The following is a 14630-nucleotide window of genomic DNA, read 5'->3' as shown; positions in this document are numbered from 1 at the left end:
ATGTTAATGGCTAATTTAGTATTTATGTGGCATTTTTGCTAACTATAATCAATGATATTTGGAATTAATCTATTATTTTTTTAACTTTTTAATGTTTATTTATTTTTGAGAGAAAGAGAGAGACAGAACACAAGCAGGGGAGGGGCAGAGAGAGAGGGAGACCCACAATCTGAAATAGGCTCGAGTCTCCAAGCTGGAAAGCTGAGGAGACTCTAACAATATTGTTCTCTCATTAAAAAAAAAAAAAGTAATTTAAATTATTTCATGACTAAATGATCACGTTGTCTAACTGGTCTGCTGCTTCTTGTCAGTAACTGCTCCTTCATTCTTTTCCAGGTCTTAAATATCTCTCAAGTTTATGTCTCACAATTACAGATAATGAATCATAAAAGAACAAAGTGTACTCTATGTTTTTTCCACCTCTAATTATGAAAGTCATGTAAGAGAAAGCTAATGAAATAGCTTAATAAAAACAAAACAATTAGTAAGAAAAGACCATGCTGACTTGGTTCTAGTTTATAGAAGAGAAAGAGATCGTTCATTTATTGAGCTCCAATGTACCAGGTATAGATACTGGGGAAACGAAAAGTAAGACAGTCCCTGCCTTCGAGGGGCTTATATTTTAACTTGTAGACATTATTTTCCCTTTAAAAAAATTTAAGTGGAGGAAATGTGTCTTTTTTTTAAAATTTTATTTATTTTTGAGAGAGAGAATGTGTGCGAGCAGGGGAGGGGCAGAAAGAGAGGGTAACAGAGGATCCAAAGGAGTCTCCACCCTGACAGAGAGCCTGGTGGGGAGCTGGAACTCATGAACCGCAAGATCATTACCTGCATAGAAGCCAGACAATTAACTGACTGAGCCACCCAGGCTCCTTGTGTGTCTCTATTTTCAACAGACACAACAAAACTTCCCACTGTCAGTTCATGAAAAAGAAAACCAAATTCACAGATCCTCAGATTTGGACAACCACGGCAATTTAAATAAATTTACATTCTGCTATTGATTTTACTACCACGTAAAACAATGTGGTTATTATTATGAAAACAACGATAAGTTATTCTAATTAGCTAATTTTCAACAGTCAATTTTTTGGAATATTTTTAAGTAATCTCTATACCCAACATGTGGCTTGAACTCACAAACCCAAGATCAAGAGTCCCATGCTCCACCAACTGAGCCAGCTAGGTGACCCTCAACTATCAATTTGTGGAGACAGAGAAGGAAGGGGGAAAAAAAAGAGTATAACGTGGTCTAGGACCTTATTCTATCGATGATCTTAAGGAATTGACTCATTCCCATGACTTTAAATTACCCAACTTAAACTGGAGATACCTACCAATATGTATCAATAGCTAGCTTGTGTTTGGAAGATAGCAACCAGTTTTATTTTTATTGAGCATTGATGTCCAATATGATGCATAAATCATACAAAGTTTTATTTTGCTCCACAAGAATTTATGTGTGGTCTATGAAGATAAGAAATAATATAAGGAAAAATTAGGTCCTCTTCTTTCTCTTAAACCCTAAGTAGCTTGGCAAATAGTCATATCTCATTCATGCTTGAGTTTTATGGCTGGCTCTCACACATTAGGGACCAAATAAGAAAAAGAATGGTATTTTGTTGATGATTTATCACCTCTCCATCACTCAACTGTTACTAGGTACCAGCAAAATGTCCTCTGCTGTTGACTGCCTTCTTTCCTGGCCTTTCCAATCCTTCAACCTTGTATTTCACAATACCTATATTGAAATTTTAAAATAGGCAACAAATGGCTTTTTTATGTAATAACTTATTTTGTCAATTAGAGTTAAGTTCTCTAAAGGTTCTTAGGTTCTAAAGGCTCTCTAAATTCTCTAAAGGCTCTCTTCATGACTTAAGTCATGAAATATTTGTTGCAGCAGTATTGGTTTTAGCTGAAGCTAGACCAATAGTGAAAATGAGTGCCTGCTCTAAAATTAAGAAGATACATAGTTAAAACTTTTTTATTAAATTTTTTTAATGTTAATCATTTTAGAGAGACAGAGCATGAGTGGGGGAGGGGCAGAGAGAGAGGGAGACAGAATCCCAAGCAGGTTCAAGGCTCTGAGCTGTCAGCACAGAGCCGGAAGGAGGGCTTGAACTCACAGACTGTGAGATCATGACCTGAGCTGAAGTTGGACGCTTAACCGACTGAGCCACCCAGGCGCCCCCCCCCCAATAGATAAAACTTCTAAAAATTGTTTTCCAGTGAAATAATTTTTAATTTTGTAAATGTTATTTTATTATTTTTGAGAGACAGCGCACATGCACGCATGAGTGGAGGAGGAGCAAAGAGAGAGAGGGAGACAGAGAATCCGAAGCAGGCTCCAGGCTCCGAGCTGTCAGCACAGAGCCCAACACAGGGCCCGAACCCACGAATCATAAGATCATGACCTGAGCTGAAGTCAGATGCCCTACCAACTGAACCACTCAGGTGCTCCCAGTGAAATAATTTTCTAAGCATTTCCCCTCAAATATTGATTTTATCATATTTGGAGCACCCAGGCTATATCACCTTACTTGCTTGAGAAAGAACAACTTATCTAGCAAATTATCTACCTTTTTAACCTTACAGTAAGTATTCACTGAATACCTAAAGTATGTGAAACACTGTCCAAAGATACTGTTAAGCAGTGTATTTAGTGGATTTAAAAGACAAACCCAGGAGCACCTGGATGGCTCAGTCAGTAGAGCATGGGACTTTTGATCTCAGGGTTGTGAGTTTGATCCATGTTGGATGCAGAGATTACTTAATAAAAAACAAATCCAAATCAGGGAAAGTAATCGCAGATGGAAAGAGACTGTTGTGGTCTCATCATGTTTTATATTTGGGTTTTAATGCCTTTTTAAGATTTAAATCCCCAGGGTGAATACTCAGTTCTTTGCTAGTACCCAGTGTGTGCTCAATAATGAAAGTAATTAAAATCAGCACCTATATATTGAACTTGTCATCTTCAATGTCCTTTACTAACTACAATCCAAAGGAAGCTTAAAAGGTATAAAGCGGCGGGGGGGGGGGGGCGGGCACCTGGGTGGCTCAGTAGATTAAGCATCCGACTCTTGGTTTCGGCTCTAGTCATGATCTCTCGCTTTGTGAGATCAAGCCTGAAATCAGGCTCTGTGCTGACAGCACACAACTTGCTAGGGATTCTCTCTCTCCCTCTCTCTTTGCCCCTCCCCCACTTATGCTTTTTCTCTCTCTCAAAATAAATAAATAAATAAAACGAGGTATAAAGTAGGTACATTAATTTACTCTTTATAAGAGCACCTTTAGATCTTAAAACCCACAGTATTTTTTCCTAAGAGGAATGTTTTTACATGACACATCCAAAAGTCCAGATTTTGGCTATGTAATCTAACCTGTCAAAAGCTGCACGCACTTCCTATTTGTCTATCGGATCCAAGCTATCATATTGTTCTGCTCTCCTAACATGGCCAAAAGACATAAATAATACTCACTGAATAATCACACCTTTGGGACTGAACAATGATTCTTTCCGTTTATTATGTCACCTACCCTAACAGTGACAACACAATGTCATAAGTCAACATGGCTAAAGATGCACTGTGGGGTTTTTTGTTGTGAGTCTCTAAGATTTCAGGTGATGACCAAAATACTTTTTAAAGATCAGTATCACTGCTCTAGCATACTCTACCAGGAAATATAGATCTGTCATCAGTATTAGTTTTAAGAGCAGCAAATGGATTTATCCTTAAAATCGTCAAGACTTTAATAGGCAAAATACTTCCCAACAACTATTTTGGTTTTACAACAGGCCTCCAAAGCCTTCAAGGTAGAAAATGAGTACGTTGTGGCACACAGAGGGTAGATGAATCCTCTTTACAGCGGATCTGCTTCTCAGAAGAGGGTCGGGGGAAGGGCCTTTGGCCGGTACCAGTACTTTTGCCCAAGGGAATCCGTGTCCTGTGTCCCTGTTAATATTAACCGGGCCCAAGAAGTTTCTCTGGCCAGGCTGCACACAGGCCACTTTCCAGATAGTCTCCTAGTTGCCTCTAGTGTAGCAACTAGAACACTAACCTATCAGCACTTTAATAGTTTCCCTCAGTGGGATCTTGACGCAGTCTCAATCAGGGAAGCAGTGATGCGGCAGGCCCCTGGTCAATCAGGGTGTCAGGGAAAGCGGCGTCAAGTACCTGGAAACCAAGCTCAGAGTTTGTCTCTTACTGTCCAGACGCTCGTCTTCTCCCCTTCCCTCACTCTCGCTTTCTGCTACCACTGACTGCGAAAGCCTCAGCTCCTCCCCACTTACCGAAGTCCTCCCAGGGCCTCGACCCTTGGGTCGGCCCTGAGTCAGCTCGGCTCGGCTCCTTTCGGCCCTCGGGAGAGCCGTTCCCAGGCCCCTGCGGCCAGGGACAGAGGTTTGGGCCTACTCACTCCTGGCAGCCCTACTTCGGATTTATTCGGGTAGCTAGACTCGGGGGAAAGGGTCGGTAACACGCTCTAGGTACCCTGGGGAACACCCCACCCCCTCCACCAGAATTTCGAAAGAGGCGACCCGGGAGCGTCGGTCTACAGTATCGCGAGAGGAGGCGGGGCTCCGCCCAGCGTTCTCGGCCCCTCCCTGCCCCACCCTCCCCACGTCCCCCGCCCTCCCTCCCCCACTCCCCGTGGCGCGAGCGGCTGACTGAGCCTGGAGAGGAAACGGCATTCGGAGCCGCGCTCCCGCCAAGGCCGGCCCTGACGCGGGCCTCGTCAGCCGGTAACGGGGAGCAGAGGTGGGGGTCAGGGAGGCGACCAGGAAAACGGTGAAGGTCAGAACCGAGAGGTCTCTTCCGAGGAGGGTGAGGAAGGGGTCTGCGCCTCCCTCTACAGACTCCGCAGAGCTGAGGCGGGGTCGACCCCTCCCAGGGGCGGGGTCGTGCCGGGCAACTGCAGCCCTGGGGACTGATTGGGCGGGGCGCTCCAAGAAAGGGGAGGAAGGGGTCCCCGGCGGCGGAAAGCAGGAGGTGGGCTGTGGTGCTGAGGCCGTGGGTGGGGTCCTAGAGCTGGGACTCTGGTGACGGGCTGGGGAAGCCCCGGGGCCGATGGGTCCCTTCCGCCTCTCCTTTGGACCCTGACTGGAGGCCGGCGGGGGTGGGGGCTGGGGAGGGCGAGAGGCGCGAGGGGGCGGGTCCCGGCACTGCTCGGCGCTGATTGGCTGAGCGCGTGTGGAATCGGGTGATGGGAAACGCAGTCCCGCTTTCCCGTGCCCTCCTGCTCTTCTCCCTCCCCCCCACCCCCGTGGCGAAAGTGCTGCGAGGCGGCGGGTGCTTACGCTCGCGGGGTTTGGCTGTTGCAGGCAGGAGCTGGGAGGAGGCGGCAGCGGCAGCAGCAGGAGCAGCAGTAGCAGCGGCGGCAGCTGGGAGGAGGTGGTGACGGTGGCAACGGCAGCGTCGGGAACGATGGCGCGACTGGTGGCAGTGTGCAGGGACGGGGAGGAGGAGTTCCCCTTCGAGAGGAGACAGATTCCTCTCTACATAGACGACACTCTCACGGTGAGCGGGCCGGGCAGGGCTCGCCGCTCCCCTGGCAGCTGTTTCCCCTCCTCCCCCTCCCCCAGGCCGAGCGCTGCGCACTGGAGAAAGAGTGTGTTGCAACTCCTAGGCGAGGCCTTCTCTCCGGCAGGCCCCACAAACTCGCCTTTGCAGTGTGTCGCACGGTAACCTCTGCGGGCTCCTAGCCCAGCGCTCCGTAAGCATTTCGAGCCTCTCTCGCCAGGTTTTCCTTCCTTTTTGAACCCTCTTCCTTTCCCCTGCCCCTTTATGAGACGCTGCTTTTGCCAAAGCATGCGTCTCGGAGAGGGGTTGAAGGATCCTGGGCGTTTAGGGCCTATCCTTTACAGAATCCACCTACCCTCGGGGAGTCTTAATTATCTGGAAATGTCGCAGCTGCACTGCTACCTGTATATTTTCTGTCTCAATACTGTAGCTCACTACAGAAGCATAATTACTGAGGGCAGAGTGACATGCTCTTGTACAGGAAAGATTTCACTAAAATGATTTGGTTTCATTGCAAATAGCCTCATATCGCCCAGTATATTAAAACTCTTTGAAATGATTGTATTGCTAAGCCGTGACTCTTCAAAATGGGTTTTCTTGGCAATAGTTATTTTTTAGTTTACAGGTAGCCTTTTCTCCTTTTGTTAATGAAGCAAAAATTATTGAATGTGTAAGAGCATTATAAAAAGCTGATTGCTCATCTTGAGTGTCAAAACCCACTCAGGGTAGTTTTGTTTTTTAGAGTTGATGATAGTAGAGCATTACTGACCCTCTGCCCTGTGTTGCTGTACTATTTCCTCTGAAAGGAAATGGCAGAAATTTGAATTGAATCTGAACAGGAAATGAGTGCAGTTGCCACTATTTCTTAAGAAATGAAATGAACCTTTTCCAAATATTTTTGAAATCTGCATTTTGATGATGCTGAAGCTTTGTATTATACATTTGCCTGTTTTGATAGGTGTAACTCAGTCTTTTCATATTATCACATTTGCCTTATTAACTGTACCTTTCTGTTTTTCAGAAGCAGTTCTGTTTTGTTGTTGAATTTTTTGGGCAAATATCGAAGTTTTTTCAAATTTTATATAAAATGCAAGTCATTGTAGAGCTGCCACTCTATGCCTTTCTGTTTGCCAGTCTCAATTAAAATTTGATTGAGCTGCAGTACTTTTAAAAGGATTAGAAGAGCTATTCAATGACTTGATTTGTTAGAACTTTTTAAGTGAAAGCATCTATACTTACCCATGTATATATTTTTTTTTTCATAGAAAAAGGTAAATTTGGCCTGACATAAGGTAAATAGAATTTGTGTTGGTGCATTTGAAAGTGCTTGTATATCTTGTTATGATTTCTGCATTTTTTGCATTAAAAGTGTAACGGAATTGTATTTTAAGTTAAAAAAAAAAACAAGCACTCTGATCAAATGAAATGAGGGCATTTCTCAATTTGAAAAATAATAGATGTTCATTTGTTACTTTTTTCTCTTCCAACTCTAACACAAACACTTTTTCTAGAGCACCATAGTTTGGTATCAATCTTCTATGATTATTGTCCCAGAATGTCTTTGATGTTTAAAAAAAATCTTATGGGTTTAGACATAAGATTACTTTTGAATGTATGATATCAAAACATAGGGGAAACCAACATAAATTTGAGTTTTTATAGGCACTGATTCTCTCCTTATGTCACATAACCACCTTTTGTGTGAATGCAGCTTTGATACATCTGTCATATAGAACTTTAAAGCAGTGGGTGTTTTTATATTCTCTGTACAGTGGTATTAATTTCTAAAATTTTCCATAGAAAAAGATGGAACCTTGCACTGTGGTATATTATTGTACTTATTTCTCCAGAGAAGTTGGGATTGGATTGAACCTGGTAGTTGAGTTTTGCTTTTATTGTATTGTGGACTTGTGGCCAAAGCAAATAAAATTTAGGATTATTTAATTTAAATATCTTACAATAGCATTAATTTAGCAAAAGGTACAGTTTTTCTTGGCTTTAGATTGGTTTTTGTCACTAGGAATGAGTGGGACTATTAATTGTTTTGTCTCAGAACTTGTGCATAGTCCCTGAATGGTGCTTAGTGAAAATTCTTGTCAAGAATGCATTATATTTAAGAAAATAAGTTTCTTTCAGAACTGTTCTACCAAATACTACTTAAAAGAAGAATGCAGAGCAAACACCTGTTGGGGAAGAAGGAGGGAAGATGCCTGTAGCAGAAGTTTATGCTCTCACTGGTCCACTGATAGTTTGATGGCAGTGTATCCCTGAAGTTAACGTTTGGTCTGGTCTTTGTTCTTAGGGTCCGTAGGTATTGAAAAAACATTGTGTGATCTTTAAAGTGGTTTTAGAATTTTGTTAGGACCTAGGTGTTAAGCCTGGTTACAACTTTCACAATTCAGGTACAGATGTTGTATTGTTTTGGTAACAGAAGCTGAAACTTCTATCCTTAGTTCAACCTGTGATTTTACCTTAGGATTTGTAAAATAAAATCGAGAAGCTTGTATATGAGGAAGTAGCCTCCTCTTATGTGGCATGTTGAATCCACATTTAAGACTCATTTTGTAATTTTGTGGTTTGAATACTAGAGTACAGTGCTGATATAAGTGTATTTAAGAAAATACCAAATAAGTAAGCTAGTGGAATATTTATAAAAGTGGTATGCTATATGGCCAAAATTCTTTTTGTGTTACTAGAATTATAAAATAGCAGATGGACAGATTACAGATTTTATTTTAGAGACATTTTTGAAGAATTATAGTTTTCAAGTGAGTAGTTTTTAAAAGAATAGTCAAAATTTATATCCTTACAAAGTAGTCTTTAAATATTACCATATAACAAAAAAATTCTCCTTAATTCTGCTTCCCAGAGATAACTAAGGATATAGCAGCATTTGCTGTAATTCTAGTCAAAGACACATAGATACAGAGTTGAAATGTATTGTCTACTAGAACATTTTATATCTCGCTTTTTTTGCTGAATGTAATACTGAGGACATTTGCTCTTCTCATTCTTAAGCACCTTTTTTTTTTTTTTTTTCTCCAATGTTTGCTTATTTTGAGGGAGAGCAGGCATGAGCAGGGGAGGTACGGAGAGAAAGGGAGAGAGAGAAAATCCCAAGCAGGCCCCACACTGTTAGCAAGGACCCCAGTGCAGGGCTCCATCTCACTGCCTGAGGTCATGACCTGAGCTGAAATCAAGAGTGAGATGCTCAGCCAACTGAGCCACCCAGGCACCCCCAAGTAGCTTTACTGACCATGTAGTAGTTTGTTGTGTAACATTCCATAATTTAATCATTTTTCCTTTGTGGATATAGGGATGATTCTATTTTTTACTATGAATAATGCTATAGGGATATAAATAAGGCATAAATTTCTCCATTAAAGTTTTTTTTTTTCCTCAGGCTTTGGAACTACAGTTACTGGATCAAAGGATAAGAACCTTTTATAAAGTTCTTGACACATGCTGTCAAATTGCTACAATATTGCTGGGATGCAGTTTACTCTCCTAATTCAAATAATCTAAGTGGACTAAAGACTTAGATAATATTTTTTTAAGCTTATTTATTTTTAGAGAGAGAGCATGGGGGGAGCGGGGGAGAGAGAGAGAGAATGAATGAATCCCAAGAAGGCTCCACACTGTCAATGCAGAGCCCTACGTGGGGCTCGGACCATGAGATCATGACCTGAGCCGAAATCAAGAGATGGACGCTTAATGGACTGAGCCACCTAGACACCCCTGATAATTTTTTTAAGTATATTTATTTATTTTGAGAGAAAGAGCAAGCAGGGGAGGTGCAGAGAGGGGTGGAGAATCCCAAGCAGGATCTGTTCTGTCAGTGCAGAGTCCTGCATGGGGCTCGTTCTCAAGAATTGTGAGATAGTGACCTGAGCCAAAATGAAGAGTGGGATGCTTAACCAACTGAGCCATCAGGTGTGACCTTGATAATGGTTTTTAACAAAGACATTAAAACATAATAAATGGTGGCATATCCACTTGGGGATTAGGTGTTTAGCATTTGTTAAATTTAGTACTTAGTGTTTTCTTACAACTCTTAGGTATTTAATTGATTTTACCAGAGGCGATAGATGTTATAAATACCTGTGAGGATGAAGTAGAAAAGTAAAGCTAAATAATAAATAAAAATTTAATAATGTTGGTTAGAGCTTGTGAAAATGTGCTAAAAACAGATTATTTATGGTCAGGACAGATATTCAAGAGTGAAAGTGGGTAATGGATTCAATAAACTTTATAAGACAGTAATTGCAGGACAGTGACTGGTTCTATTTTTGGCTAGCTAGGGATAGGCAGCCTCATCATGAAGCAGAACACTAATGATGCCTCTGTGAAACCACACCTGAAATATTTTACATGACTGTCTTCCTCTAGGTAACCTAGAAACTGAATATTAAGTCAAGGAAGTGGTTTTAAAGAATGGGGAAAAATAGTGCTACTATCCTCTTTGCCTTCTCTTTTTCCTTTTTTCTTACTGTCTTCTCTCAACATTAAAGAGCATGTAGTGATTGGCCAGAAAACAGCAAGGTAAAAAGCCATTACTGTAAGTGTTTGAAAGGCAAGGACACTTAAAATATTAAGTGCAGAGTTTGTAACCAGGGTGGTATAGATTAAGTACAAGAGAAAATTTAGAATTATCCAAGCCAGTGAAACACAGGAAAAACACGGTAATAGACCCAATCTTGACATTTATCTTTACTAGTTTGATGAAAATGAAATGATCTGAAATGAGCATTAAGAAACTTTTTTTCACCCTGTGCATTGTTGTACCTTTTAGAAAGGATTCCCAATGCAGGTATTATCCCATTAAATAATACGTATTTTTATTTAAAGTTTATTTGGAGAAGGGGTGGGCAGAGAGGGAGAGAGAGAATCCCAAGCAGGCTCCACACCATTACCACAGAGCCCAATGTAGGGCTCCATATCATGAACCGGGAGATCGTGACCTGAGCTGGAGTTAAGAGTTGGATGCTTAACTGACTGAGCCACCCAGACACCCCTACACTATATATATTTTAAAGGTCAGCTGGTAGGTCTCAGTATGTTAGATTTGTTCTTTGATCTCTGCTTTAATTATTGAAACAATAAAACATAGTTGATAAGAATAAAAATAATTCATTTATATGGAGAATTTAGGATTTCATCTATGAACCAAGCAGGAGAGACCTTGATTTGGTTAAATAAGAGGCATTCTTTGTTCCTTAAATTGGCCGCTTTGATCTTAATTTTCTTTTTTATGGTGGCAGTAGATATGTAATTGTTTGATACATTTGTACCAAACTGGTGAGAATGCAAATCAAGGTGTTAGTTGCTTACATGGTAGATTTTGAGTGTCCTGCAGTGTTCTGTTAAGTTACATGGCTTTGAAAGTTTATCCTACACGTTTATTCTGACTTGACAGTTCAGTTTGTTTGTGTTTTAAACCGTGTAGTGATTCCAGATAACATAATGTGAGTTAACTGTTCAGTACTATTAACTATTTTTTATCTTCTACCAGTTTTCATAGATCTAATAATTGGGATTATTAATTTTTTAATTTAACTTTTTAAATTTACATTCAAATTATCATATAGTGGAACAGTGATTTCAGGAGTAGATTCCTTAATGCCCCTTACCCATTTAGCCCATCCCCCCCCCCCCAACCCCTCCGGTAACCCTCTGTTTGTTCTACAAATTTAAGAGTCTCTTATATTTTGTTCCCCTCCCTGTTTTTATATTATTTTTGCTTCCCTTCCTTTATGTTCATCTGCATTGTATCTCTAATTTCGCTTAGCATAATACCCTCTAGTTCCTTCCATGTAGTTGCAAATGGCAAGATTTCATTCTTTTTGATTGCTGAGTAATACTCCATTGTATGTATATACCACATCTGTATCCATTCATCCATCAATGGACATTTGGGCTCTTTCTATACTTTGGCTGTTGTCGTAATACTGCTATAAACGTTGGGGTGCGTGTGTCCCTTCAAAACAGCATACCTATATCCCTTGGATAAATACCTAGGAGTGCAATTGCTGGGTCATAGGGTAGTTCTATTTTTAACTTTTTGAGAAACCTCCATACTGTTTTCCAGAGTGGCTACACCAGTTTGCATTCCCACCAACAGTGCAAAAGAGATCGTCTTTCTCCACATCCTTGCCAACATCTGTTGTTGCCTGAGTTGTTGTTGTTAGGCATTCTTACAGGTGTGAGGTGGTATCTCACTGGTTTTCATTTGTATTTCCCTGATGGTGAATGATGTTGAGCATTTTTCATATGTCGGTTGGCCATCTGGATGTCTTCTTTGGAGAAGTGTCTATTCATGTTGTTTGCCCATTTCTTCACTGGATTGTTTTTTGGGTATTGAGTTTGATAAGTTCTTTATAGATTTTGGATACTAACCATTTATCTGATGTGTCATTTGGAAATATCTTCTCCCATTCTGTCGGTTGCCTTTTAGTTTCACTGATTGTTTCCTTCACTGTGCAGAAGCTTTTTATCTTGATGAGGTCCCAATAGTTCATTTTTGCTTTGGTTTTCCCTTGCCTCCAGAGACGTGTTGAGTAAGAAGTTGCTGCGGTCAGGATCAAAGAGGCTTTTGCCTGCTTTCTCCTCGAGGATTTTGATGGCTTCCTGTCTTACATTTAGGTCTTTCATCCATTTTGAGTTTATTTTTGTGTATGGTGTTAAGAAAGTGGTCCAGGTTCATTTTTCTGCATGTTGCTGTTCAGTTTTCCCAGCACCGCTTGCTGAAGAGACTGTCTTTATTCCATTGGATAGTCTTTCCTGCTTTGTCAAAGATTAGCTGGTCATACATTTGTGGGTCCATTTCTGGGTTCTCTATTCTGTCCCATTGATCTTAGTGTCTATTTTTTGTGCCAATACCATACTGTCTTGATGATTACAGCTTTGTAATTCAGCTGGAAGTCTGGGGATTATTAATTTTTTTTTAATTTGAGCAAACACTGCTAAATATAATAGTATGGATCATTAGACTTTTTTGCCCATTTATTTCTGTCATTCTCACCAATTCATTTAGGGCCACCTTGTTAAAGCAGACCAGTGACCAGTTTTACTTAGTACTGTTGGTAAAGTTAGCATATGAAAGTGCTTCTTTAGAACAATACCCAGTGTAAATGAAGCTACGCTAAATGGCTTCCCCTCTTACTACTACTCTTTGGAGATATTAATAGTAATTAATTAACACTCTTGGAGACATTAATAAGACTATGAGAGGGAAAACTAGAGAGAAGTCGATTAACCTGAAATTCGATAATTGATCCTTGAACCTATGAGATTTGGATATATAATCTATATGAGGGAAGAAACTTCCAGAACAGTAAAAGCTATTGAGATGGAAGCATGTCTCTTAAGTACAGTATAATGAATATAGAATTGGAAGCAAGGAACACTAATTTTTCTCCTTGATAATAAACAGTATATGTGCATTGTAATAAATTTGGGAAAGGTAGGAACACATAAAGGAAAAAGTCCTCTATCTTTTCGCTGCCTAGAGATAGGCCACATCTAATATATCATGTATTTTCTTTTTCTGTAAGAAAATGCACACATACAGTCATTTGAATCATATTGTACCTGGAGTTTTTCGTTTTGTGAAATATAGTGGAGTCCTGGAGTGTTGAGTTGTTGCTTGCATCATTGTCCGTCCTTCGTATCCACTTGTCTCTACTTCACATATCCTGTACTCCCACCCCCCGCCCCCTTATCAAGTCAAGAAAAGATCAATCTATTGCTTACACTTGTCTTTGTTGTTCAGTCTTTAGTTTATTGTTAGAACAAGCATGTTTTAGGGCTCTCATGTCTAATGTGGAGGAAAAAGAATGGTTACCACTATTAAAAAAGCAGGTCTTTGTGGTGCTGGTTGGTGCAGGAGGAATTAGTTTTAAGATCATGTTCAACTGGTTGGGGTATTTGTAGTGTTTTGTTTTTGTCTCAAATGGGTCTTTTATCATGACTTCACTCTGAGTATGTAGGAGTTCGTGATCCTTGTCATCTAGAAATAGAAGTTTGTCCTAGCACAGTATGTTTGATACCTTTAACAATGTTTTAGTTAAGATATAAATGTGTTACTTTATTTCATTGTTTTGAAAGGCATACTTTATTTGCCCCACGTTTTAATATCTCTGAAATTGGGATGTTTCTTTCATTTGCTGACAGCTAACAGTTATAATGGCTCTTTCTCAGTGGTATGTAACTATGGTACTTCTCATAATCAGTGGTATCACAGATCAAGTGACATGTGCTAATTAGTAATTCCCCATGATCTTCCTCTGGTAGGGAATTTTGACAGTTGAATAAATACCTTATATCCTTTTTGTTCATAATCAGAGCAGACATTTAGTATGTGCCCGGTACTGTTCTGAGTATTTCATATATTGTGTGTATGGTCATTTACATTATAAAAAAAACAATTTTTTTTTTTTAGTGTTTATTTATTTTTGAGACAGAGAGCCTGAGCGGGGGAGGGGCAGAGAGAGAGGCAGACATAGAATCTGAAGCAGGCTTCAGGCTCTGAGCTGTCAGCACAGAGCCCATGCTGGGCTTGAACTCATGAACCCGTGAGATCATGACCTGAGCTGAAGTCAGACACTTAACCGATTGAGCCACCCAGGTGCCCCATGATCATTTACATTATAAAATTTACCCTATTTTGTAGTTAAAAGAAACAGCTAAAAATATGCTTGTCTAATGTAAGATATCAGGTTATTTTACTTATTAAATGTTATTATTGGGCACTGCAACAAACACTTTTAAATGTAATTTAATCCTCACAACCTACTCTATGAGATCTTAAACATTATTACTTAAACTCATTTTACAAATGAGGAAGCTTAGAATCAAACAGGTTAAGTAACTTGCCAGAGTTACAACCTAGATTGTAAGTGGTAGAGCTGGGAGTTAAACTCTTGTTTGCCTGACTTCGGTGTCCTTGCTTCTAATTACTATACCATTTCTGGCTTTAGAAATGTGGATAACTTGAGTTTTTGTTTTGTTTTGTTTCTAACTTTTTTTGACGGGGCAGGACCGGGATATGCAAATCCTGCTTTAGGGGTCTATTTCTGTCCTAGGAGTTTATAAAATAGTTTGTAGCATGTG

General features: G+C 40.3%; 1 protein-coding gene and 1 long non-coding RNA gene across 9 annotated transcripts in view; one reads left to right on the top strand and one right to left on the bottom strand.

Annotated features, from left to right (window-relative positions):
• Positions 1–3506: 3506 nt before the first annotated feature.
• On the bottom strand, positions 3507–4583 carry LOC122233628. The gene is made up of 2 exons (XR_006211277.1): positions 4292–4583; positions 3507–4175 (listed from the first exon to the last, which is right to left on the bottom strand). It is a non-coding gene; the product is annotated as an uncharacterized LOC122233628 (long non-coding RNA).
• Positions 4584–4637: 54 nt separating this feature from the next.
• Positions 4638–14630, top strand: part of GGNBP2 (gametogenetin binding protein 2) — a 34429-nt gene continuing 24436 nt past the window's right edge. For 3 of the 8 annotated variants that reach the window (XM_042966862.1, XM_042966860.1, XM_042966856.1), the window contains exons 1-2: positions 4639–4823; positions 5321–5516. In XM_042966862.1, coding sequence (XP_042822796.1) covers positions 5424–5516 — 93 coding nt within the window. In that variant the 5' untranslated portion in view covers positions 4639–4823; positions 5321–5423. Of the gene's footprint in view, positions 4824–5320; positions 5517–14630 lie in introns of all 8 variants that reach the window. The other 5 variants (XM_042966861.1, XM_042966858.1, XM_042966857.1 and 2 more) reach the window with 5 other exon arrangements.

Source organism: Panthera tigris, chromosome E1 (genome assembly GCF_018350195.1).
Source record: "Panthera tigris isolate Pti1 chromosome E1, P.tigris_Pti1_mat1.1, whole genome shotgun sequence".
NCBI classification, from domain to species: Eukaryota; Metazoa; Chordata; class Mammalia; order Carnivora; family Felidae; genus Panthera; species Panthera tigris.
This window is presented reverse-complemented; position numbering and strand designations above follow the sequence as displayed.